Below are 25,075 nucleotides of genomic sequence, written 5' to 3' on the forward strand. Positions count from 1 at the left end.
ATGTGCTTCAAATGCAGCCCCCGAGGCTGTGCTTGGAGTAGGACAGGACACAGGGAATGGCTTCACCCTGCCCCAGGCTGGGTCAGGTGGGATATTGGGAAGGAGTTGTTCCCTGGCAGGGAATTCCCAGAGCAGCTGTGGCTGCCCCACCTCTGGCAGTGCCCAAGGCCAGCCTGGGGCTTGGAACACCCTGGGACAGTGGGAGGTGTCCCTGCCCATGGAAAGGGCTGGGAATGGATGGGCAGGAGCTGCTCTGCCTCCTCACCTCACCTGTACCAGCCCAGAGATGGAATTACTGGGATTGCCCCTGGCAGCTCCACCCTGGGGTTTTGTTACTGGAACATTTTCTGAAAAATCCCTTCCATGAGAGTTTTCTCCCGAAAAGAAATGTAAGCAATAATTATCTGGTTGTTTGGAATGCAGTCTAGAAGTTACTCACCAACAGCTGCAGCTTTGACTGGTTCCATGTGAATTGTTTGTACTTGGTGACCAATCCCAGTCCAGCTGTGTCGGGACTCTGGTCAGTCACAGGTTTTTATTATTCATTATTATTCATTCCTTTCTAGCCTTCTGATGTCTCCTTTCTCTTTCTTCTGTGTAGTTTTAGTATATCATTTCTTTTAATTTAATATAATGTCAATATAATTGATGTTATATTAAATTAAAAGAAATGATATACTAAAACTATACTGTTCACAGGGGTCCCAGGATGAGGGGAGAGATGAGAAAGTTGACTCTATGTTTAGAAGGCTTGGTTTATTATTTTATGATATATGTTATGTTTTAAACTATACTAAAAAAATAGAAGAAAGGATTTCATCAGAAAGTTTAGTTAAAAATAAAAAAAAAATGAATAACAAAGGTTTGTCTCTGACTGAGACAGTTTAGACACGTGGACTGGGATTGGCCATTAATTAAAAACAACTAAACAAGACCAATCCCAGACCCACCTGTTACATCCCACAGCAGCAAATAAGAATTATTTGCATTTTGTTCTTGAAGCCTCTCAGCTTCTCAAAAAGGAAAAAACCTAAAAAAAAAGATTTCTCATAAAACATGTCAGTGACATAGAATAACTCAACCTTCTGAGAACTTGGAGTCAAATTCTCATTTCTCACCCTGTCCCAGGGACCCTCACAGCACCACGACAGGGTTTCACCAGCAGCACAGAGCTCCCACCCTCCTTGCCCCAGGAGCTCACAGAAAATTTTCTGCTCTGAGAGAAGAGGGGGAAAGGGTGCACTGAGAGCACAGTGGGTTAGGACAGCTCCTTTCCCCCGATTCTGGCTGTAAATATTTGAAATAAGGGCTGGGGTCTGTTCTGCAGAGTGCAGCAGGCTCACAGCTCCTGCTCCACCAGGCACGGATCAAAGGGGCTGCAAAACCCTGAATCTTCATTGATTCAGTGCTCCGAGTCCCCTTCATCAGAGATGTTTGGCTGAGTGTATTCTGCAACAATTTATCCATTAAAACTCGAGCTTCCCCAGCACTGCCTTTAATCCTGGCTCGGAAGGAGCTCCATGGCCACGGCTGAGCGCGCTTCATTCTGCCTCAATCCCAACAATTCCAACAGTTTGTGCTCACTCCTGAAAATCTATCTCCCCTCCACCCTCCAAAACTCACAAAGACAGGGGTGGTATGTCGCCCTGATTTTGTAAAACTTTGTAAAGCCTTCTGATGTTTACATTCTTTCAACAAACTTTCTCACACACAATTCTGTAAATAACCTATGTTTTGCATTCTTTCATGGAGGTGGAGAGAATTGATGGACCCTTGGTCTGTCCAGTGGCATTGGAGAGGTGGCACTGTCACCCTCCAATCCACTGTCACCTTTGGAAAACTATAAATGTTGGAGTCAGAAAATAAAGGTGCTCTTTTTTTGTTCCCCTCGAGAGCAGCAGTGTCTGTGTCATCATTTTGTGCCTTATCACAACAGTGGTAAAGGCCTGAGTTTATGGAGCAGGGGGTTAAAAAGAGTGGCAACAAGCAGCAAAGAAAATAAAGTTACGGATGAACTGCGTCAGCTGCGAATGCTTTTGCAAGGTTTCACGAGTAAGGGAAGTTTTGGATCTGGAGATGAAGAAGTTGTCTTCAGTCTCTGCCTTCTTTGGGGTCTTTGTGGACCATCAGCTGGTGTCCCTGGGAATTGCAGTTCCCTCTCATTTCCTTGCTCCTGTTGCTCCTGCAGCACGCCCGGCTGGCAGCTCCAGGTGGGAACAAACCAGGGAACTCATCACACTCTGCCCCAGCCCGGTGCCAGGCACACAGAGCCAGCAGAATTAAAAAACAAGCTGAGGTTTCTCAGCAAAACCCCCCAAATCCGGTAACACAAAGTGAAGCTGACTGTTCTATTAACTCCCATCCTGCATCAGCAATTTTCTAAAGTGTGGAAACATTATAATTGACTTTTCTGCTAGTAGCAAAATGTCATTTTTCCTTAATACTCCCCGAGTCAGTAACGCATTTCAAAAGCCTCCGATGCCACTACCACAACAGGACTCACAAATTAGCACATTTTTAGCTTTTCATTAAACACAATGCCCCCCGAAAAAAAAAAAAAAAAAAAAAAATAAAGAAAGAAAGGGAAAAGTCTTCTGGTATTAGGGTTTCTCTCCTCATTATTGAAAGTACTGCGACTTTGGAACTTCTGGCAGCAAATTATAATGCACTCAGCCTGGGGCCATTGTAAATCAGGGCTTCAAAAAAGGTGTCATGTAGTCGGGCCCTCTTCAAGCACTGAAAATATCAGAGTCTATTTGAAAACACCTTCTGTAGTCTCTCACTAGCCTTGCAAATCAGCACAGCACTGGGAAGAGCTGCCTTTTATTTTTTTTTTAATTTTTTTTTTGCCTCGTGGCATCAAGCCATTTCTATTCCGACCAGAAAAAGAGGATTATTTCGTGCTGGGATTTCAAATTTAATAAAAAAATAAAATAAAAAAACCCCCTACACCTAAGATAACAAGCTGCAAAAAAAACCCCCAAATCGTTTGGGGCTCTTGTTAGGGTTTGGACAGTGCCTGTGGGGCTGCCACAGCCCTGAAAAGGGGCTGGAATCCCTTTTCTTGGCACAGCATGGAGAGAACCCCATCCCACCCCAACCCGCCCCCCAAGCAGGTGCCACCCTGGGGCAGGGCACTGCCAGGCTCTGCACCCACCTGCCCAAAACCTTAAAGCCCAAGGAGGGAAATGCCAACCCCAAATCCTGTCCAGCTTCCCCAGTCCTCTGGAAAATGACTTATCCCATCCCTGAGCTCCTCTGAGCATCCTCAAACAAACCCACGCAGCTTCCTAAGGTTGGAATCTCCTCTCCTGACAAGTTTGGTGCCTCAAGTTGCCCCAATTAGCAAGAAAATCATCATTAATGACACAACTAAAGCAAAGGGGGAGAGAAGCCCAAAATAAATCTGTTCCCTTCCCAGGAGGGTGTGGGATTTTCTGAGACCCCCGTGGAAGGGAGGAATGATGAATCTGACTCCGTGTTCTCAGCAGGCTCATTTATTATTTTATTATCTATATTATATTAATTAAAAATATTATATTAACTAAAGACTAGAGAAAGGATACAGACAGAAGTTTTAACAAGATAATAATGGAAAACTCGTGACTCTCCAGAGTCCTGACACAGCTGGCTGGGATTGGTCATTAAATCAAAACAATTCCCATGAAACCAACCAAACATTCCCCTGCTGGATAAACAATCTCCAACCACATTCCAAAGCAGCAAAACACAGGAGAAGCAAATGAGAGAATATTGTTTTCCTTTTCCTCTGAGGCCTCTCAGCTTCCCAAGAGAAAAATCCTCTCTCCTCAAAGAGATTTTTCCAGAAAATGTGATGGTGACAGGAGGACAGGGCCAAACCAGCATTCCCTAACAGCCTTTTCCAGCTCCCTCGCTTTAGGATTGACCCCAAATCAGTTTTCCCAGCTGGGAAAAGGCAGCCAGGATTGATGGAAACATGGGAAGGGGGGAAGGCACCCACAGCAGCACAACAGCAAGGAATGGAGCAAGGAGAGCCTGGAGAGGACAGCCAGGTTCAGAAACATGGAAAAAAACACTCAAGGAGCTCATCTTGTCCTGGAACTCACCATGGATAGAGCTGGGCTGTGGCTGGAAAGGATTTCCACCAGAATCCAACAAAACCCAAGGAATTCTGGCTCCAAAGCTTTTATCCTCTCCCTCAGGGTGGTTGGGGGTCACTGGTGTGGGCACACATGGTCCCAAAACCTGTCCTCTCCTCTCACAGGGGGTTCTGAGCCAGCCAGGACCCTGCAGCAGGATCCTGCCCTGAGCCACCATTCCATTTTATGGAATGGCTCCATGGATCAGGAGCAAATGGGAATCCCAAATCTCCTGCTGCCCTCACAGGACAGACATTCCCACATTCCCACCCCAGGCCCAGCATTGTCTGTGGGATTCTGGGGAGCAAGGAGAAGCCACCGTGCCTGCCCACCCACGGAGGGAGATTTTGGATTTCTGGATAAAAATGGCTCCAGCTCAAACTCCAGGAATAAAAAAAAAAACAAAAACAAAACAAACAAAACAAAACAAAACAAACAAAAAAAACAAAACCAAAAACAAAAACAAGAACACCCACAAAACAAAAAAGAAAACCCAAAAATAAATTTTAAAAAAAGACAAAAAGAAAAAAAGAAAACCAGAGGGGAAAGAGAATGGGGTGAAACGATGAAAAAATCCACCAAGAGATTCTGTTTGGAGAGTGAGGGAAGGTATCAGCTGATGGATGGGACTGGGCATGGTGGGCTCTGAGCCCCAGTGAAGGTTTGAGGAGAGGTCGAGGCCTCTCTTGAGGAATAACTGGAGCAGTGGAAGGGCTGGGAGATCAGCAGGAGATGGGAATGGTGCAAACGAGCCATTGGCACCTCTCAGCACAAAGTTTGGGAAGTGACACCCATAATTACCCTAATTACTCAGTCTCCATCCCAAATGGCACCAAAAAGCTTCTCAGGGAGGGAGGGGGTGCTGGGCAGGGAGAAATGGGGCACGGCTTGGACTTGAAGGTCTTGGAGGTCCCTTCCAACCTCGTGGTTCTGTGAAATGCTGACAGGAATCAGGCCTGCCTGGAATTTGGGGGTTTGGTGTCATCTCCAAGCCCCATGGAAGCCCCTCCTCTCCCTGGGGGTGGTTTGGGACACACGTGGCCCCAAAACCTGCCCTGTCCCCACAGGGTCATTCCTGACCCTAAAGCAGGCCCTGCCCTGAGCCACTGTTCCAGCTGATGTTCCCAAACCCATCCCTGCTCCCTCCAATCCCCCAGCCCTGGGATGTCCCTGCCCTGCTGGTGACACCACGTTTCAGCCATCAGGGACACCCCCAGCCCTGTTCCCTCTCTGCCCCACACCCAGAGCGGGGTCAGCTCAGGGAGGGCAGGGGTGGCAGTGGGGACAATGAGCTGGCAGTGGGGACACTCGTCTGTCCCTGCTGTGACAGATGAGCCCAGGAGCAGCTGCTCCTCCCAGCACAACCTGTAATTTGCAGGAGGTGGGAATGGGGGCAGAGCCCAGCAGGAACCAGGTGCTCCCCTCCTGGAGCTGCAGCTGCTCCGAGGAGAGGTGGGAGCTCTGATGAACCTGGCCAAGGCCCCACTAATTAACCCTGAGAGGCCCAGGTCTGGTGTGTCCAGTGGGAAGGGATAAATCAATCCCCCAGAAATGGGCGAGGGCAGCAGGGGATGGATGGATGGATGGCTGGGTTTGTTCTTCTGCACCCCAGAGGGCAAGAAACGATCTCAGGAACTTTCTGTTTAGGGTGTGCCTGGGAAACACAACCTCCAGCCCATAAATAACTCCCACAGCTCCCTGGCACTTCCAGGTGTCAAACACTGATTGTGGTCAGGGATGACATGAGGGGCTTGTTGGAGCTCGTGGTGGCTTTGCACCTCCCACAGCGGTGGCAGTGCTGGAATTCTCTCGGGTTTGGTGTTGCTGAAATGGGATTAAAGAGGTATTAAAGTCTCTTTTTTCCCAGCCCCACGCTCGAAGAAGCTGAGATTCCTCAGTTCTGCTTCTCAAGGTTGTTTATTTTCTCTAATTTGTGACATTCTTTCTCTCCCTGCTGAGCTCTGTCCAGCAGGTCTGGGTGAGGCACACTGACCACCTTGGGGTGGTGTTGGCTTTTTATACTAAGAACTACCTGTGCTTTATTTACAATAATTTTCTAATACTTATTACTTATGTTAGACAGTCTGTCTGTACCCTAAACCAATCCAGAGGTGTCACCATCACAGCAGAAGATGGGGGACAAGAAGGAGAAGGAGAAGGACAGGACATGCCCAGATCCCTCCATCTTATCTCTTGAACCCCCATTCTAAATCCCCAAAATTCTACTTTTTCACCCTGTGACAAATTCACCATCATTCTACTCAAACTCTTGTGGTTTGTAACTCCTCACACAAAGTTGGGAATTGTTTCCATGACTAAAATCCAAGGCACAGGTGGTTTTGACTCTGTGCCAAGGTCTCTGAGCCCCCTGCCAGGGTCTGGAGCCCTCCAGAGGAATGTCCTGGGTTCTGACAGAATTCCAGCTGGGAATGGATGAACCTGCTTCAGTTCCACGAGTTGGGGGAAGAGCTGGGATCTGAGTCCTGCAATGCCCAGCGCTGTGTCCTCACCCTGTAGCCCTCCCCAGAACCCTTTCTGGTGGCAGTCTGTGAGGGGGGGGGCTGCCACACCAATCACAGATCTGGAGTCTCCCATCCCAGCAGGAAATCCCGCATTATGGACCCTACAAGGAGCCTCTAACCCTGAGACTGGGTGGGGGACACGTGGTGAGGGTCAGCCCCAGCTGGATTTCCAGGCTGGCACCCAGGTGACATTCCATGAGCACATAACTCAGGGGGTAAATAACTGGGAGGGCTCCTCCTTTCCAAGAGAATGTGCCCCAGGACTGAATTCCCAGGGGATAATTACCAGCTCTTCAGCAGGGAGGTGGGGAGAAATTGCATTTTTACTTAAGCTAAGAGCAATTTTTAAAATTATTATTCCTGTAATCGATGGGGGAAAGGGGGGGAAAGAAAGGAAAACTGTGCAGTTCTAATTGGGAAGAGTTTGGAGAGGGGTTTATTGAATTATTTACATCAGACAAAGATGAGCCACTACAAACCAACTGTAGCACGAGCCCTTTCCGTGTTATATAGAGCTGTTAAAGGGAAATGCTTAAACATCATCCAATTTCCAATAAAAACTGCACAAAATCAATGCAGCCTGGGGACAAGTCGATATTTCACCAGGCAGCAGCTTCCAAAGAGGAGCTCAGCAGCAGCAGCAGCAGCAGCTATAAAAGGATTTTGGGGGGGGGGGGGTTACAGGCATGACAGGGACAGGACAGGGACAGAGCACAGCCACACAGCTGGGCAGTGCTGTCACACGGAGAGCTGCAAATATAAACGTGCTGGGGACAGGCTGGGGACAGGCTGGGGACAGGCTGGGGACAGGCTGGGGACAGGGTGGCCCTTGGCACGGTGGCACCTGGCTGCCATTGAGGCTCACACCTCGCTCTGCCCAGACAGGGATGGTGCTCCAGGGGGGAGGAGGGACCCCCAGGCAGGAGAGCCCCCTCAGCTGGCTCCAGGGTAGGTTTGGGGCAGTGGGGACAGGGACACCCCTCCTGCCACAGCCACGGGGGGCTGGGGGGACACGGCCAGCACAGGGACAGCGTCTGAGCTCTCTGGGGGGTGGGAGGGGGTGCAGGGTTTAAATCAGCCCCTCTGCAGGAGGCAGTGCTGCAGGATCCTGCTCCAGGCTGGAAATGACCCTGCAAAAATAATAATAATAATGATAATAGTGATAATAATAATGATGATAATAATGACAATGATGATAATAATGACAGTGATAATAATAATGACAATGATGATAATAATAATGATAATAATAATGACAATGATGATAATGATAATAATGATAATAATAATGACAATTATGATAATAATGATAATACTAATGATAATGATAATAATGACATGATGATAATAATGACAGTGATAATAATAATGACAATGATAATAATGACATGATAATAATAATGACAATGATGATAATAATGACAATGATAATAATAATGATAATAATAATGACATTATAATATAATGATATAATGACAATATGATAATACTGACAATGATGACTAATAATGATAATAATAATGACAATGATGATAATCATGAATAATAATGATAATAATGATAATAATGACAATGATAGTAATAATGATAATAATAATGATAATAATAATGACAATAATGATAATAATGATAATAATAATGATAATAATGACAATGATGCCATGCCTGCTGCCAGGGGCCAGCTGTAAATCTGGGTGGTGGTGCCAGGGGCTCTGCAGATCTGGGTGTTTCACCACAGCCTCGTGGGGCTGTGGAGCCAGGAGGTGTCTCCAGAGTGAGGGCTGAGTTCCGTGGCAGCAGCACCTGGGAATGCAAACCCTTCTGCTGCTGCCGTGTGCTGTGCCCTCCCTGTGCCAGGAATGAGTTTTCCCAGGAATGGGGAGCTGGAGCAGGAATGAAAGCTGTTATTAACAGACCCCCTTGATGTGGGGAAGGGAAATGCTGAATGGTTTGTTCAGTTTTGTTCAGGAGTGCTCTGCAGGGAGAAGGTGCTGGAGATCCATGAGGGTGAGGCTACAGGGGCTCACTTCAGCTTTTGGGGGCTCTGGTGTGTGCAGGGGCATCCCTGCTGGAGAAAAATCACTTGGTTTTGAAGTTTGCAGTAAGGAGGGCACCCGCGGCTGGGGCTGGGGTGGGGCTGGGATGGGGCTGGGGTGGGGCTGGGATGGGGCTGGGATGGGGCTGGGATGGGGCTGGGATGGGGATGGGATGGGGATGGGATGGGGATGGGATGGGGCTGGGGTGGGGCTGGGATGGGGATGGGATGGGGATGGGATGGGGATGGGGTGGGGCTGGGATGGGGATGGGATGGGGCTGGGGTGGGGCTGGGATGGGGATGGGATGGGGATGGGATGGGGCTGGGATGGGGCTGGGGTGGGGCTGGGATGGGGATGGGATGGGGCTGGGATGGGGATGGGATGGGGCTGGGATGGGGCTGGGATGGGGCTGGGATGGGGCTGGGAGCAGCCTGGGGTGCTGGGAGGTGTCCCTGCCCTGGCATGGGGTGGGATGGGTTTGGCTTTGGGGTCCCTCCTGTCGTAGTTGAGATGTAGACAGGTGGAGACACTCTGTAGTAAAGCAGGCAACCCCAATGAGGGGGAGAAGTGATGCATCTGACTCGGTTGATATCAGAAGGATAATTAATTATTTCATTATTAAAAGGCTAATTAATTACTTTATTAGACTGTATCATGCTATACTATATTCCATTGCATCTAAACTGAATCTGCACAAGCACCCAACTCAGCTCCACTGCCCAAAATCTCGTGTCTGTCAGCCCAGTCCCGACACACACAATTGGCCAATGAATCAAAACACTCACACCAGAATCCAATCACCAATTGTCCTCAGGAAAACAATCTTCCACCATGCACTCCACTTGTGAACAATGAGATAAGAATAGTTTTTTCCTTTCTCTGAGGTTCAGAGAATGCGAATCCCAGCAATGTCCTTGGGAAGTTGTGCCTTGCTTTTCTCTGTGGAGAGAAATGCAGCTACAACGCTCCATTTCCAGAAGGCTCCAAACTGGTTTTATTTTAGCATGCATGCTTTTTATACATTCTTACAAAGCTCAGAAGTTTACACTTTACTCATGGGTTAGAAGAGACAAGCAAAGTGATTATTTATTGTGTTTGTGGGGACTATCCCGACAAAGGCAGGAATGATGAATCTGACTCCATGCTCTCAGAAGGCTGATTTATTGCTTTATAATACTATATTATATTAAAGAATATATCTTATACTAAAGAACACAGAAAGGACACTTACAGAATGCTAAAATGATAATAATGAAGCTCATGACTCTCCACAGAGCCCTGATTGGCCAAAGAGCCAAAACAACTCCCACAGAATGCAATGGAACAATCACCTGTGGGTGAACAATCTCCAAACACATTCCACATGAGCACAGCACAGGAGAAGCAAAGGAGATAAGAATTGTTTTCCTTTTCTCTGAGGCTTCTCAGCTTCCCAGGAGAAAAACCCTGGATGAAGGGATTTATCAGAGAATGTGAATGCCACAATTATTGGAATAGACAGTTGCAGGTTTCTCTTATTTATTCTCTTATTTATCCTTCTTTCTTTCTTGGTTTTTATGTCAATGACCTTGGTAGGAAATTCTTTCAGGGGTAAACATGGATCCTCCTATCAAACATGGATCCTCCTATCAAACATGGATCCCCTTATCAAACATGGATCCCCTTATCAAACATGGATCTCCTTATCAAACATGGATCCTCTTATCAAACATGGATCCCCTTATCAAACATGGATCCCTTTAACAAACATGGATCCCCTTATCAAACATGGATCCTCTTCTCAAACTTCTCCCTGGCTCACAGAAGTCGCTGTAAAACCTCTTCCACCCAAACCTTCCAACCCAAACTGTTCTGGCATTTCCTGATAACCTCTCTATGCATCCCCTGTGCACACAGCCCAGGAGCTCTGCCTGTGGGAAGCAAAAAAGATGCCATGAAGCAGAAAAGATGCCATGAAGCAGAAAAGATGCCATGATCCACGGTGAGGTTTCCCACACGCTCCCACATCTCCCCACTGCCACGGCAGAGACAAAAATAAAAAGGGCATTTTGGTGCCAGGCACATTGCACAGCCTAAGTCTTCTTCCTATGGACAGCCCAGCCTCAGCCTTTCCCTCCCCCTCTTTCCTGACTATTTCTCCCAAAATCAGCGTGTCCTGCAGCCCAGAGCCAACACACTTCCCCAGGAGATGCTCAGGATGGATTTATGGGATTTATGGATTTATCCCACACAGGCCACGTAGGGATCACCCTTGGGTCACAGGCAGGGCTGAGCTCCTCCATGTGCACCCACATCCCACCCTGCATCAGCATCACACAGATGAGCATAAAAAATGCCTGGAAAAATGTGGAAAAACACAGAAAAATATGTTTCTGTAGGACTTTAGGTGCCTGGATAGCTAGACACACGGAATCAGGATATTTTCCTTTTGTTTTTTTATAAAGAGCTCAGCCACTTGATATTATCCTGATGAAACTGCTCAGGGCCACAGTGAATTCCATCACCTGCCAGCTTCCCTGAAAAGCCAGCCTGGCTTCCATCCTCTGCCCTCCAGGCAGGCAAAATTACCTGGAAGCAGGTGGTGAAAGCGAGGTTCCAACATACCATGGACAGGGAGAGGGTTCTGGAGAAGGGAAGGTGTGATCCTTGCTCATCACTAAGAGTCTCTGCAAGATGTCCAAAAATCAGCTATTAATCAACTCCTGGTTCAGCCAAAAAAAATCTAGGGATGAATCCAAGGCATCCTTGGTGCCGTGAGGGCTGGAAGGAGCGGGATGGGAGTTGCAGGCAGCTCTGGCTTTAATTCCTTCACCTGAGCTCCCTTTCCACCATCACCCTCATCCTCAACCCCCAGTGCTTCCCTGATTTTAGGCTTCTCCCCCTGAAGAGATGGAGCCACCAAACCACCCCAGGGCGTGCAGAGGATCTCCTGGACCACAGAGGTCTTTGCTACCAAGCTTGGGAAAAAAAATACTGTTTTCTATATATGCGTTAAAAAACGGATCTGCTCCCACTGATTTGCGTGTTCCATTCCCTTGGAAGGCAGAGAGGGATGGCAGGAGAGCCAGCACAGCCACCAAGGGGATCAGACAGCCCTGAGGTGGCAACAGCTGAGTTGTAAGGCCTGGAATATTGGGGCTTTATCATGGAAATGCTGCGAGCCCCTTAACTACGGCGCCCGGCGCTACGGGGGCTTCTACAATAACTGAGCCAACTCCCTTGAAAGATCAAAAATTAATAGACATTTCAGACAGGGTTTGAGGTTTCGACCACTGCTTTTTCAATAGCAAAGACTTTGCTAAAGTTAGAGACTGAGGAGGTCAAGCTTTGGGTAACACAAACATTTCCTCTTTGATTAGGGGGAGACTACTTTACCTCGCCTCCTTTCTTTTTATTTTATTATTTTTTTCGTCGAGTAGTAGATTTTAGGTCATCCTTAATTTTTTACTGACAACAAAGAGCAGGTCATTGACCTACATAGAGAGCTATTTTATTTTTCTCCCTCTCGATAACAATGGCCAGAACACCTATGTGCCAGGTTCTTCTGTATTCCCATATACTCGGCAATTCACCATGGGGGCAGGACTTAAAACCTTTGAGCCTCTCAGTGACTGGGATAAAAAAAAATTATCTGGGCTTCCTTCCAGCCATTTGAGCTTCAGAATCCATGAGATTTCAACAAAAAGGATATCAGAGCTTTAATCTAGGAGCTTTTTGAAGAGATGGAAAAAAAAAAGTTCCAGTAAAGTTCAGTCTTACCTTCTTCACTTTAGGAGCTGTTCATGCCAACGTCGGCCTATTTAGTAGAGTTCCTCTCCTTGACCTCTTTTTTACAGCCGAGATAATTAACATGGTGGGGTAAGATGAGTCTCTAAATTCACTGCACTCTCTCCCTGGCGCTCTCCCTTTTCCCTCTTAAAGCTGGGGATGATTAAAGGAGCCTGCCTTTATTGGCACCCCGAAAAAAAAAAATAAAATAAAAATAATTGAGGGGGAGAGGAAGAGCCTCGGCGGCGGGGAGGGGAGGGGAGAGCGGGCGTGGGCCTGGCAGGGATGCAGGACACAGCTCCTGCCTCCCATCAGGGCAGGAAGGGATGCTGAACATCTGCAGAGCCCTCCTCCAGATCTCCCTGGACGTCCCAGGCTCCCCTCGTGGCCAGGGAGAGCCTGCCTGGAGAGGAATTTCCCTTCTCCAGCCTGGCACGTAAGGAAAGAGCTCTGGGAAGGCAAGGGATGGGACAAGCAGGTGTCACCCCCTCTTCCAGCTGAGCCATTCCCTTCTCTGAGCCTTTCCCCCACCCTGGGAGCTGGAGGCAGAGTTCTCCAGCTCCTCCAAGCCCCCAGAGGTGAGGGGTGGGGGATGAAAGGTGGGATGAGTCCGTGCAGGAGCTCAGGGGCTCCGCGCGAGGAGCACTGGGATGGGGAACAAGCACCAGGGACAGGAATGGGAGGAATGAGCAGGAAACAGGAGCTGAGCAGGAAGGCAGGAGCCTAAAAAGGTCAAGACAAGGCTCCCAAATGCCAGGGAGGTGGGGACTGACCCAGAGGAGCCACCCTCTGGCTGTTCCAGCATCATCCTGGGCACTCTGCCCTGTGGCTGTGGCACTGCAAGGGGAAAAGAGCCCAGGGATGTGAAAAGCCAGCATTTAGCATCATCTAGTGCTAAACCTCATCCTCTGCTCCGTTCAGCCTTGCTAAACACAGCACTCAGAGCGTTTGGAGCCATGGCTTTGGGAAGCTGGGCAAGAACAGCTCCTGACAGAGAAATGGAGAGCCCAGAAGCAGCCCCAGGGCTGGCCCTGCCCTCTGAGAGGTGACAAAATGAGGGTTGTCACAGAGAAACCTCGGGGATGGCAGGGAAAACAAACAGGAGGTTTTTCCTTAAGGAAACTGAGGCCTGAGAGGGTTTTTGGGACTTTGGGAATTTCCTTGCTGCCCCAGGCTCCTGCTCCTCCTGCTGGTTGTTCTTCACATCCCATTCCTAACAAATCCCACTTTCCCAGCCTGGGTGGTTTTCATCCCAGCCAGTGGGAGCCATAAGGAGGGCAATGGGCACATCCTGCCCTGACTCTCTAATGGGTGAAAAAACCAAAAAAAAAAATCAATCCCAAATAATTTTTTCCCATTCCTTTTGATCCAGGAGCCCAGGGCAGGGAGAAGGTGGAGCACCAGCACCACTCACCCCAAATTTCCTTTACCTCAAAAAGTGACTTGCCCAAACAAGGGGATGTCACCCATCACCTGCAGATGAGTTGGGAATGGCTTGGAAGGGAGTTTAAATTAGTCAAAATCAGGCACCAGGCTGGGTGGAAAACAAACTGTTTTGTTTTGCCACCGAATTTCTGCTGAGATAAACAGAAAGCTGAACTCAGTATGCTCTTTCAGTATTCCCAGAAAATTGGAAAGGAGTCTTTGAAAAAGCATCAAGCCATTGCTGGGCCTTATTTCCTGGGATTTTAGTCCAGTCTGGTGGCAACAGCCAGGCTGTGAATGAAAATACAGGAAGCCAGAAATGCTGGGGATGTGTTGGAGCTGGTGAATTCATCACCAGAGATTCTAGAGGTTAACCAGAGCATCTACCCAGAACCTGCTGATATCCAAACAGGATACCCAGATATCCAAACAGGAGGCAAATGATCCTCCCAGCTCCCACCTTTTCCACTCACTGGAAGAGCTCTTCCCTGCCAGCATTCCCTCTGTGCCAAGGGAGGAGCACCCAGGGGGAAAATCCAATGTAAAGCAGCTTGGGTTTCTTCCAGCACTTGATAAAGAAAAAGAAAAGCTCTCCAGGGATGCAGCCTCTGGGAAGGATGGCCTTTCCACAGGAGAATATTTGGGATGTCTGGCAGGAGATGAAGAGGAACTGAGCTGCCAGGGTGGGATTCTCTGTGAGGGAAAAGCCCAGGGCACAGTGGGGATTCCGGGCTGGGTGCAGCCCCTGGCTCTGCTGAGGAACAATCCCTCTGTGCTGCCTGTGCAGGTGGAAATCCTCAGCCTGGGCACTCTCACCCACACCAGGGCAATGTCTGTGCCCAGGCACAGCTGCCTCCTTGCCTGGGAATGCTTTAGGCATGATCTACCCCCCAAAAAAGAAGAAAAACAGAACAAAAAGTGATTTTTCTCTCAGGCTAGGCTGCTGCATTTTTGCAGCCAAGTCAGCAATATTTTTTTTTCCCTTTTTTCCCTGCAGAACCATCATTAGTTTGCCCTGAATGTGTTATTTTGGGGTGCAGAGCTACCTGTGACATCATTATTGAGCTACTCTGGAGAGGTCCCAAGAGAATAATTATGATCAGGGCTACAAATTCCCTGCTGACAAGGATGGCCAAGACCAGTAAAAGAGACCAAGTGTCTGAGTGATCCCCTTCAAGAGCAGCCAGCAAGCCCCAGAAAAGCCTCAGGGAGACACAGCACTCCTGAAGAAAGGGATTCAAAACGTGCAAAAAATGAATTTGGAAAGTAGGGACCCAAAGATTTTGGGAATGGCACAACCCCACCTAAATCCACTCTCAGACAACCACACCCCAAGGAGAACATCTGTGGTGGAGCCTCTGGTGAGGGCTGGCACCTCTGGGAGGTGCAGGAGAAGATCCTGGAGGGATTTTTCCTGGTATCTCAGGCTTGAGGTGCACTGGCAAAGCAGCCCAGGGAGGTGTTTGTAGATTCTGTTCTGTCAAGGACAAATCCTTGGGGAGGAGATGAGACAGGTCCACAAAAAGTCAAGTTTATTATTAGAATTATTAGCATTATCTCCTTGTTTTATTATTGGTATTTTCCCCACACATGTTAGCATTCCCCTGGGCCAGGAAAAACAAGCAATCTCCTGGTGCTGTCCTTCCTCCCTGAGGTTCCTCTTCTTCCCCATCCCTGCTGCTGGAAGGATCAGGCTGAGACTTCTCGTGCTGCTTCTGTGTCAGCCCAGACCCTCCCCCAGGGCTCCAGTGACACCTGAGCTGAAAGAAAAGATGAAAATTAGAGAGACAGGAGGGGGTTAAAGCTTGGTGGGTTCCTCCCAGCTTGGGATATCCTGTGATCCTGTGAAAACACAATCCTCTGGAGCAGGAGCACATGTTGGGGTCCCTCCAAGGGAGAGGAAAATCCATTTTTATATCCAAGCAAGTGGGGCTAGGATGGTCAGGGGCTTCAGGAATGGTCAGGGATGGGCCAGGACAGTCAGGAGAGTCGAGGATGGTCAAGGACACTCAGGGTGGTCAAGGGTGATCAAGGTGGCCAAGGATGGTTGAAGATGGTCAGGGTGGCCAAGGATAGTTGAAGACAGTCAAGGATGGTTGAGAATGGTCAAGGTGTTCAAGGATGGTCATGGATGGTCAAGGATGGTCAAGGTGTTCAAAGATGGTCAGGGTGGCCAAGGACAGTCTGGGATGGTCAAGGATGGCCAAGGACAGTCTGGGATGGTCAAGGATGGCCAAGGGCAGTCTGGGATGGTCAAGGATGGCCAAGGACAGTCTGGGATGGTCAAGGATGGCCAAGGACAGTCTGGGATGGTCAAGGATGGTCAGGGTGACCAAGGACAGTCCAGGATGGTCAAGGATGGCTAAGGACAGTCTGGGATGGTCAGAGTGGCCAGGGGCAGTCTGGGATGGTCAAGGATGGCCAAGGACAGTCTGGAATGGTCAAGGATGGTCAGGGTGGCCAAGGACAGTCCAGGATGGTCAGGATGGTCAGGGTGACCAAGGACAGTCCAGGATGGTCAAGGATGGCTAAGGAGAGTCTGGGATGGTCAGGGTGACCAAGGACAGTCCAGGATGGTCAAGAATGGCTAAGGACAGTCTGGGATGGTCAGGGTGGCCAAGGGCAGTCTGGGATGGTCAAGGTTGGTCAAGGTATTTAAGGATGGTCAAGGATAGTCAAGGATGACCATCCATGCATGGCGCTGGTCAAGGGCAGAGGGAGATATTGCCCAAACCACCGCTGCCCTCACTGTGGGGGACACCAGGGCACAGTGCCACCCTGCCCAGCCCATGCTGCTCCCTCCCAAAATCCCAGTCCAGCATGACTTCCCCCCTCACTGTAGTGGTGTTCACAGGGGTCCCAGGGTGAGAGAAGAGACAAGACTCTGACTCCATGTTTCAGAAGGCTGATTTATTATTTTATTATATATATTATACTAAAACTATACTAAAAGAATGGAAGAAAGGATTTCATCAGAAGGCTTGCAAAGAAGGAAGATAATGGAATGAAAACCTCATAACTCTCAGAGAGTCCGAGCCAGCTGACTGTGATTGGCCATTAAATAAAAACTACCAACATGGACCAATCAAAGATTCACCTGTCACATTCCACAGCAGCAGATAATTATTGTTTACATTTGGACCCTGAGGCCTCTCAGCTTCTCAGGAGAGAAAAAATCCTAAGGAAAGGATTTCTCATAAAACATGCCTGCGACACCTCACCCCACAGCACCTCCCACCCCACCATCCCTCACGGCTCACCCCACACCACCCACCACCCCCAAACCCCTTCCCGCAGGTGTGCCAAGCTCCTGCTGATACACGGGGCGGCCGTGGAGCTGCCGAGCGAGGCGGGAGGTGACACAGCCCTGCACGTGGCCGCCAGGCACCGTCTCTGCCACCACACCACCATGCCCACCTCTACCTGCGGCGCCGCGCCCGCGTCGACGCCCGCAACGCGCGCCAGGAGACGGCCCTGGGCGTGCTCTGCGGGCAGGCCCCGGCCCAGGACGACCATTCCCTGCAGCTTTTCCAGCTACTGCTGGATCACGGCGCTGATGTGGAGGCGCGGGACGAGAGCTGGAGGCGGCCCTTGCACCGGGCCTGCGGGGCAGCCAACGACGGCGTGTCCCCGCTGGGCTGGGCCCTTCAGGCCGCTGCCTCCCGCTCCGAGCTGCGGCCACACCTCACCGTGCAGCTGCTGCTCAACCACGGATCCCAGAGGATTTGGCCCTCGGCCTTCAGCAAGGTACCGGCCCCAAAAGGGCTCCCTGAAAATTTGGTCCTCGGCCTTCAGCAAGGCTGGCCCCAAAATGGCGCCCAGAGGATGTGGACTTCGGCCTTCAGCAAGGCTGGCCCCAAAATGGCGCCCAGAGGATTTGGCCCTCGCCTTCAGCAAGGCTGGCCCCAAAATGGCGCCCAGAGGATTTGGCCCTTGGCCTTCAGCAAGGCTGGCCCCAAAATGGCACCCAGAGGATTTGGCCCTTTGCCGTCAGCAAGGCTGGCTTCAAAAGGGCGGCCAAAAAATTTGGCCCTCAGCCTTCAAGGTGCAGGCCCTGAAATGGCGCCCAGAGAGGGCCTGGCACACGTGGGGTTAAGGTTGGGTGTGGGTATTAATTGTTGTGGTGTTGGGAGGGTCCCCAGAGTGAGGTGGGAGATGAGAATTGACTCCAAGTTCTCAGAAGGCTGATCTACTATATTATGATATATTATATTATTAAAATTATGCTATTTATATTATATTTATTATATAATATAAATATATTATATCATATAATTTATATTATATTATTGTTATTCTATTATAATTTTATTATATTATTATATAATATATTTTATTTAATATATTTTGCTATATTATTATATTATATATTTTATTATATTATTAATTTTATATATTATTTATTAAATTATTATATTTATACTATATCATATTATATTACATTACATTATATTATATACTAAAACTACACTAAAGAAAGAGAAAGGAGACATGAGAAGGCTGAACAAGAACAAATAATAAAAACCCATGACTGACCAGAGTCCCGACACAGCTGGGCTGAGATTGGTCATTAATAAAAACCAATTAATATGCTGAGTAAACAATTCTCCAAATCACATTTGCTCCATGGAGCAGATCCATGGAGCACAGGAGCATCCGTGTTTGTCGGGGTCACCGCTCACCGTGGTGGATGGATGGCTCCATTTTAATCCTGGTTTTCCCAGGACTGAAAGGTGCTTTTGGCTGGAAATTTGTATAGGTTTATTTGTTTTCCCCCCCTTCTAATTGTGCTTTAAGTATTGCAGTACAAAGGAGCAAAACATGGAGATGCTGAAGCTTCCCAGCTTCCCAGGAGGAGAAATCCTGGCCAGGGGATTTTTCAGAAAATGTGACAGTGACAGTTGGGAGATTTGGGACATCTGAAGGTGGCAGGGTGTGAGAATTTGGGAGAGCTTCCCAGTCTGGGCAGGGGCTGGGGAGTGATGGAAGTGAAGGCCCAGGAGAAGGGCAGGATGGAGCCAGCAGGGCTCAGAGGGGCTTTTCCCTAGGGAATATCAGAGACAGAGCCTCGTGGCTCTGCCTTCCATTGATTTTACATCAAACCATAAAGAAAATATTATCCTGCCTCGTCAGGCACAAGCCAAAAATGTAAATAAGGAGCTGGGGCTGCACCCAGAGGAAGAAGTGCCTCAGCAGGGTGGGACTTCCCACTGCTCCAAAAGGCTCCAGGAGAAACCCCACACCTGCCCCATCCCAACACGGGGCTATCCCAGCCTGGAGCAGGGTGGGGTGGGACAAACCCTGGCTGCAGCAGGTGGGTGTTGTCCCCTCTGGCCCTGCCTCTCTCTCTGAGCTCCCACCATCCCTGCACAGGTGCTGAAATCCTGTGCAGCCTTGCCAGAGGTCATCGAGGTGCTCTTCAACTCCCAAATCCCGGTGTCCCAGGAGTGGGCAGAGGCCGTGCCACGGGAGGTGTTCCAGGTGAGGCAGCTCTGCTGGTTTGACACACAAGGAGGGGGGTTTCCCCACAGAATTAGGGTTTATTTTCCCCACAGAGTGGTTTTTACCCCCTTCCCACCCAGACTTCACTTGGATGGAGGAAAAACAAAAGGAATATTCCCTAGAGCAGCACCCCACACCTGATCCCTCCAGGTTTGCATCCCTTCACCTCCACCATCCTCAGACCCCACATCCCTGTCCCAGCCTGCCATAAAATCCACTCTCAGCCTCTGGAAGTGAGCCTGGAGCCAGAGCACTTCCCAGCAGGAGCCCACATCCCTCGTTTTGGTTGGGAAAAGCTCCTCCTTGGACGTGCAGCAGGTCCAGGCAGCCCTCTCTGGGGTGATTTGGGATGGCTCCTGGCCCCACAGGCTGTGAGGGATGGCTGGAATGCAAACAGACCCTTCAGGGTGTTCTGAGGAATGGGAGAAAGGATTTTTTTCCCTAAATTAAGGAAAGGCCAAGGCTGCCAGCCCAATCCTGCTTCATTTCCCTGTTCCCTCAGGGGCAGGCTCTCTTCTACATCAGCTTTCTCTGGGATGCTGCTGCACCCTCCCAAGGCTGGCTTCCCCCAAGGTGCTCCCACAGGAGAATCCCAGTCCACAAGGTCCCAGTTCCACAGGAGAATCCCAGTCCACAAGGTCCCAATTCCACAGGAGAATCCCAGTCCACAAGGTCCCAGTTCCACAGGAGAATTCCAGTCCACAAGGTCCCAGTTCCACAGGAGAATTCCAGTCCACAAGGTCCCAGTTCCACAGGAGAATCCCAGTCCACTAAGGTCCCAGTTCCACAGGAGAATTCCAGTCCACAAGGTCCCAATTCCACAGGAGAATTCCTGTCCACGAGGTCCCAGTTCCACAGGAGAATTCCAGTCCACAAGGTCCCAGTTTCACAGGAGAATCCCAGTCCACAAGGTCCCAGTTCCACAGGAGAATTCCAGTATGCAAGGACTCAATTCCTCAGGAGATCCAGGAGCAGATCCAGGAGCATCCGTGTCCGTCGGGGTCACCGCTCGCCGTGGTGGATGGATGGCTCCATTTTTGTCCTGGTTTTCCCAGGACTGAAAGGTGCTTTTGGCTGGAAATTTTTATAGGTTTGTTATTTTTTCCCCTTCTAATTGTGCTTTAAGTAGATTGTAAAGAGTAATAAAATGATTAGTAGCTGGTGGGAATAATGGTGATTGGAGAGGATCCCAGCAAAGCAGCTCAGGTGTGGGAAGGGAGGGACAGGGCAGGGGACCCAAATCACTCAGGGGACCCAAATCAGCTCAGGGGACCCAAACCAGCTCAGGGGACCCAAATCAGCCCTGGGGACCCAAACCAGCTCAGGGGACCCAAATCAGCTCAGGGGACCAAATCAGCTCAGGGGACCCAAATCAGCCCAGGGGACCCAAACCAGCCCTGGGGACACAAATCAGCCAGGGGACCCAAACCAGCCCAGGGGACCCAAACCAGCCCAGGTGAGCATCAAATGCCCTGGGGTGATCTCACCTGGGAGTGGCACAAGCAGAGGTGCTGTGTTGAAGCCTTCAGCAGGATGCAACGCCGAGCAGCGTTAATAAAGACCCTAAAATAGATTTAAAATCCAATTTTTTTAAATGTAGGAGCCACCTAGAAGTTGTGGCTATTCCATGCATTAGGGTGACACAAATCCCTGCATCTCCCAGCCTCTCCCACACCCCTCGTGCTGTCACTGTCCCCAGGCTGGCACAGGAAGGGGCTGGAAAACCCAAAATTGAGCAGTTTGGGTTTTCATTATTTCCCACAGTGACCTGGCCAAAGGGAGCAGGAGGAGCAAGGATTTTCCCTTTACTGCCCAGGGGAATTCCTGCAGACCCAGAGGATGTGCACAGTGCATCCCTTGGGAGAACAGCTGTCCTCCTGCCACACTGCTCCCCAAAATTCTGCCAGTGCTGCATCACACTTGGCTTTGGTTTGGTTTTTTTAAAAAAAAAAAAAAACACAAAATTGTATGTGGTATATTTTTATATAAAAATACATATTTGATATCATTGTGTCTATATATACATATATATAAATAAATATAAATATATATACCCATATATATACATGTACATATATATAACACATATATATAATTATATATATAAACACATATATATAATTATATATATATATACACACATATATATAATTATATAATATGTATAGATACACATACATGTGCATTTATTTTATATATTATATATAAATATACATTTTTCTATATTTTATATATGTATATATTTATAAAATATATGTGTTTTGTATATAGTTTATATATTTAAATGTATTTTTGTATTTTTAATATATAAAGTATATATACACTTTATATATAATTATATCTATTTTTCTATATAATTTTATATAGAAATATATTTTATATATAAATATTTTCTATTTATTTATATATAAATTACATATAAATTTTATTTGTATTTTCTATGTAATTTGTATATAAATATATCGTTTATATATAAATTATTTATAATTATTTATATTCTTATATAATAAAATTATATATATAAAAGTATAAGTATATATATAAGCATAAGTATATATATCTATATATAAAAATATATACTAAAATATAAATATATTTTAAAGTATTTATATTTTTATATATATACACATATAAACACACACACACATATCTATATATAAATATATAAATATATAAGTATTTATATATATTAAAAGTATTTCTATTTTTATATCTATGGATAACTCATTTTTCCTCTTTGGAGCATGGAAATGAGGAAATGAGGAGGAATTACAAACTCCTTCCCCTCTCCCATCTCCCACCTGCTGCCTCCGCGGTTTCCCGGTCCCTCCGTGGGTGACACCGAGCGCTGCCAGCCCTGCCCCGCCTTTTGTCCCCAACCTTTTGTGCCCCGTCCCGAACCGCGTGTCCCTGCCGTGGCTGTTGGGTCCAGGCTTTGTTTTGGTGGGAATTGTCGGGGATTCGGGCAAATCCCGTCCTGGCCGAGCTGTCACCCTGCTCTGAACCAAGCCAAGCTCAATGTCGCTGCTCCTTTCATCTTTGTCACCTTTGTCACCTTTGACCTCCGGGTGCGCTGGGGGGACACAGAGAGTGCCACCAGGACACCCAAAAACCCCGAATCCCCAAAAACCCCGAATCCACCGGGGGGGAGGCGGGAATGTACCTCAGAGGGGACAGGGGGGGACAGGGGGGACAGGGGAGACAGGGAGACGACAAAAGGGGAGCGGGGGAACAGGAGGGGGAAAGGAAGGAAGGTAGGACAGAGGGGACGAGGGGGGGGACGGGGAGGACAGGGGGTGGTTGGGGGTATAGGGGGTGACAGGAGGGGACAGGAGAGGAAAGGGGGGACACGAGGCGACAGGAAGGACAGGAGGGGACGGGTGGGGACAGGAGGAGACAGGGGAGGACAGGGTGGGACAGGAAGGACAGGAGGGGACGGGGGAGGGGGACAGGGAGAAGAAGAGGGGACACGAGGAGACAGGGGGGCACAAGAGAGGACTGGTGAGGACAGGAGGAGACAGGGGAGGACGGGGAGGACAGAGGGGACAGGGAGTGACAGGGAGGACAGAAGGGGACAGCAGGGGACACGCGTGGGGTGGGGGTGTGGGTGCGCGGCTCTCCGCGGCCGGCAGGGGGCGCGCTTTGCTCGGCCGTCGGGGGCAGCCGGGACCACCCCCCCCCCCAAAAAAAAAACCAGCCGAAAAATGAGATTTAAAGGCAAAAAAAACCCTCAAAAAAATGGACTCGGAGCCCTTTGGGCTGGGGAGGGGGAGTTCTCCTTTCGGTTCGAGCCGTTCTGCCGCCGGCGGGGGGAGCGCGGCCGAGGGAGGATGATCCGGGCGGGATGGTGGGGCTGGTGCTGGTGATGATGATGATGATGATGCTCCGGGTGAGATGATGATGATGATGATGATGATGAAGATGATGATGATGATGATTGATGATGCTCCGAGTGGGTTGATGCTCTGGGCTGGGGTTGATAAGTTTGGCGGGGTTTATATATATATATATATATATATATATATATATATACCCTAAATAAAAATTAATAATTTTTTTCCTTCCTGGCAGCCTTGTTTTGATGCAGATGTTCTGGGAAAAGGCTCGTTTTTTCTCTTTTTCTTTTTTTTTTTTTTGGAGGTTTTTATTATTATTATTACATTTTTGGCTATTATTATTATTATTTTCCAGCAGCTAAAGACGGGAGGTCACATTAACTTCTAATACGGAGACACATAAAAATGCGATTATGCCTGCTAAACAGAACACAGTAGGCTGCTAGTTAAGACAATGAGATTTCCAGGAAGCGATGCATAAATTCTTCAAAAAATGACACATTTTTCACGTTTCATTCCAATTAAATTACTGAGGCAGCTAACACAGCGCTGCACACGCCATACATTTGGGGGAAATGAAGGCTTTCTGTGTTTTTTCTCCTCTTTTTTTTTTTTTTTTTTGCTTTTTAAGTAGATCTGGATGTGCGTGTTTTATGAAAGACGTTTAATATTAAGCTGCTATTAAGGCAAAAAAATGTCAGGGACCTTCCTCTCTCCTCGAGGATTTTTTTTTTAATTTTTTTATTTTTATTTTTTTTCTCTCTGTGTGTGTGTGGTTGGGCTGCTCCTGCTCGTTTTCCCACCCTGCGGTATTAAAGCACCGATGGTCCAGCTGCAAAACAATTTCCAAATAATGGGAATTCCCCGCCCTGCTGCACACACCTCTCTGATTGCAAGGAGCTGGGGGGAGAATTAAGGAGGGATGAGCACCCTCCCACCGGAAAATAAAATAAATAAAATAAATTAAAATAATTTAAAATAAAAAAAGGGTTTTGCCGTCCCGTCTGGTGTTTTTTCCCCACCCTCTGGAGCAGGATCGAGCCCCCCCCGGGATGCAGGGGGGGTGGTGATCCCGGTGGGAAGCCGAGTTTGCCTCTCACCATCTGAACAGGGGCGATCATCAAACCCCGAAGTGGCCCCGGTGATGAAACAGCGTTTGATTTTATTTATTTATTTATTTATTTATTTCAATTTATTTATTTATTTATTTATTTAAAGCTCGAGCTGCGCCGGGTGATCCGCAGAGCGCAGATACGAATCAGAAATGAGATTTTTTTTTTTTTTTTTTTTTTTTTGAAGTCCTAATGAACCTGATTGCAGGAACATTTATAATCCCCCATGGCTTTAAATGAAATCAGATATAATCAGGAGCTATGGGGACAGGGAGTGTTTACAGGCAGAGATTGGGAAGTGCTGCTGTATTAGCAAAGATGCTGCTCCTTCTATTGATGTCTGAAATGATGGATAATGTGAGAATGGCAAATATACTATTTGTCTAATGGCTCTGCAATTAAATTCCCCTGTAAATGACCCATGCCTCATTTCATCCTAATCTATGGAATTTTGATTGAATTCGTCAGCTCTAATTGAAAAATACTGCACTTTAATGTCTGCACTGCAGTTTCAGGACCGCGCTGGTTTTAATGAGACCGTGCCCCTCTGACCCGGGAATATTTTAGACTTTTATTCCGGATTTTTTTTTTTTAATTTTTTTTTTTTTTTTTAACCCGGCGGATTTCTCAACTCGATCCCCCGAAAAGCCGGGAAGGAGAGGGTGCGTGGGGTTTGCCAGCACTGAACTCTCCGTGGCGATGTGTTTGATTAAGGTGCCCTGAAAGGCTCTTCAAATACTCGGACTCCGCTTG

The 25,075-nt window shown here is 48.1% G+C and overlaps 1 protein-coding gene across 1 annotated transcript; it reads left to right on the plus strand.

Annotated features, from left to right (window-relative positions):
- Positions 1–16,692: 16,692 nt before the first annotated feature.
- Positions 16,693–19,496, plus strand: ASB18 (ankyrin repeat and SOCS box containing 18). The gene is given in 5 exon segments (XM_050987542.1): positions 16,693–16,736; positions 17,170–17,269; positions 17,272–17,619; positions 19,246–19,353; positions 19,455–19,496. Coding segments are annotated over 5 exon segments (642 nt in total).
- The last annotated feature ends 5,579 nt before the right edge of the window (positions 19,497–25,075 follow it).

Source organism: Serinus canaria (genome assembly GCF_022539315.1).
Source record: "Serinus canaria isolate serCan28SL12 chromosome 7 unlocalized genomic scaffold, serCan2020 HiC_scaffold_29, whole genome shotgun sequence".
Classification (NCBI taxonomy): Eukaryota; Metazoa; Chordata; class Aves; order Passeriformes; family Fringillidae; genus Serinus; species Serinus canaria.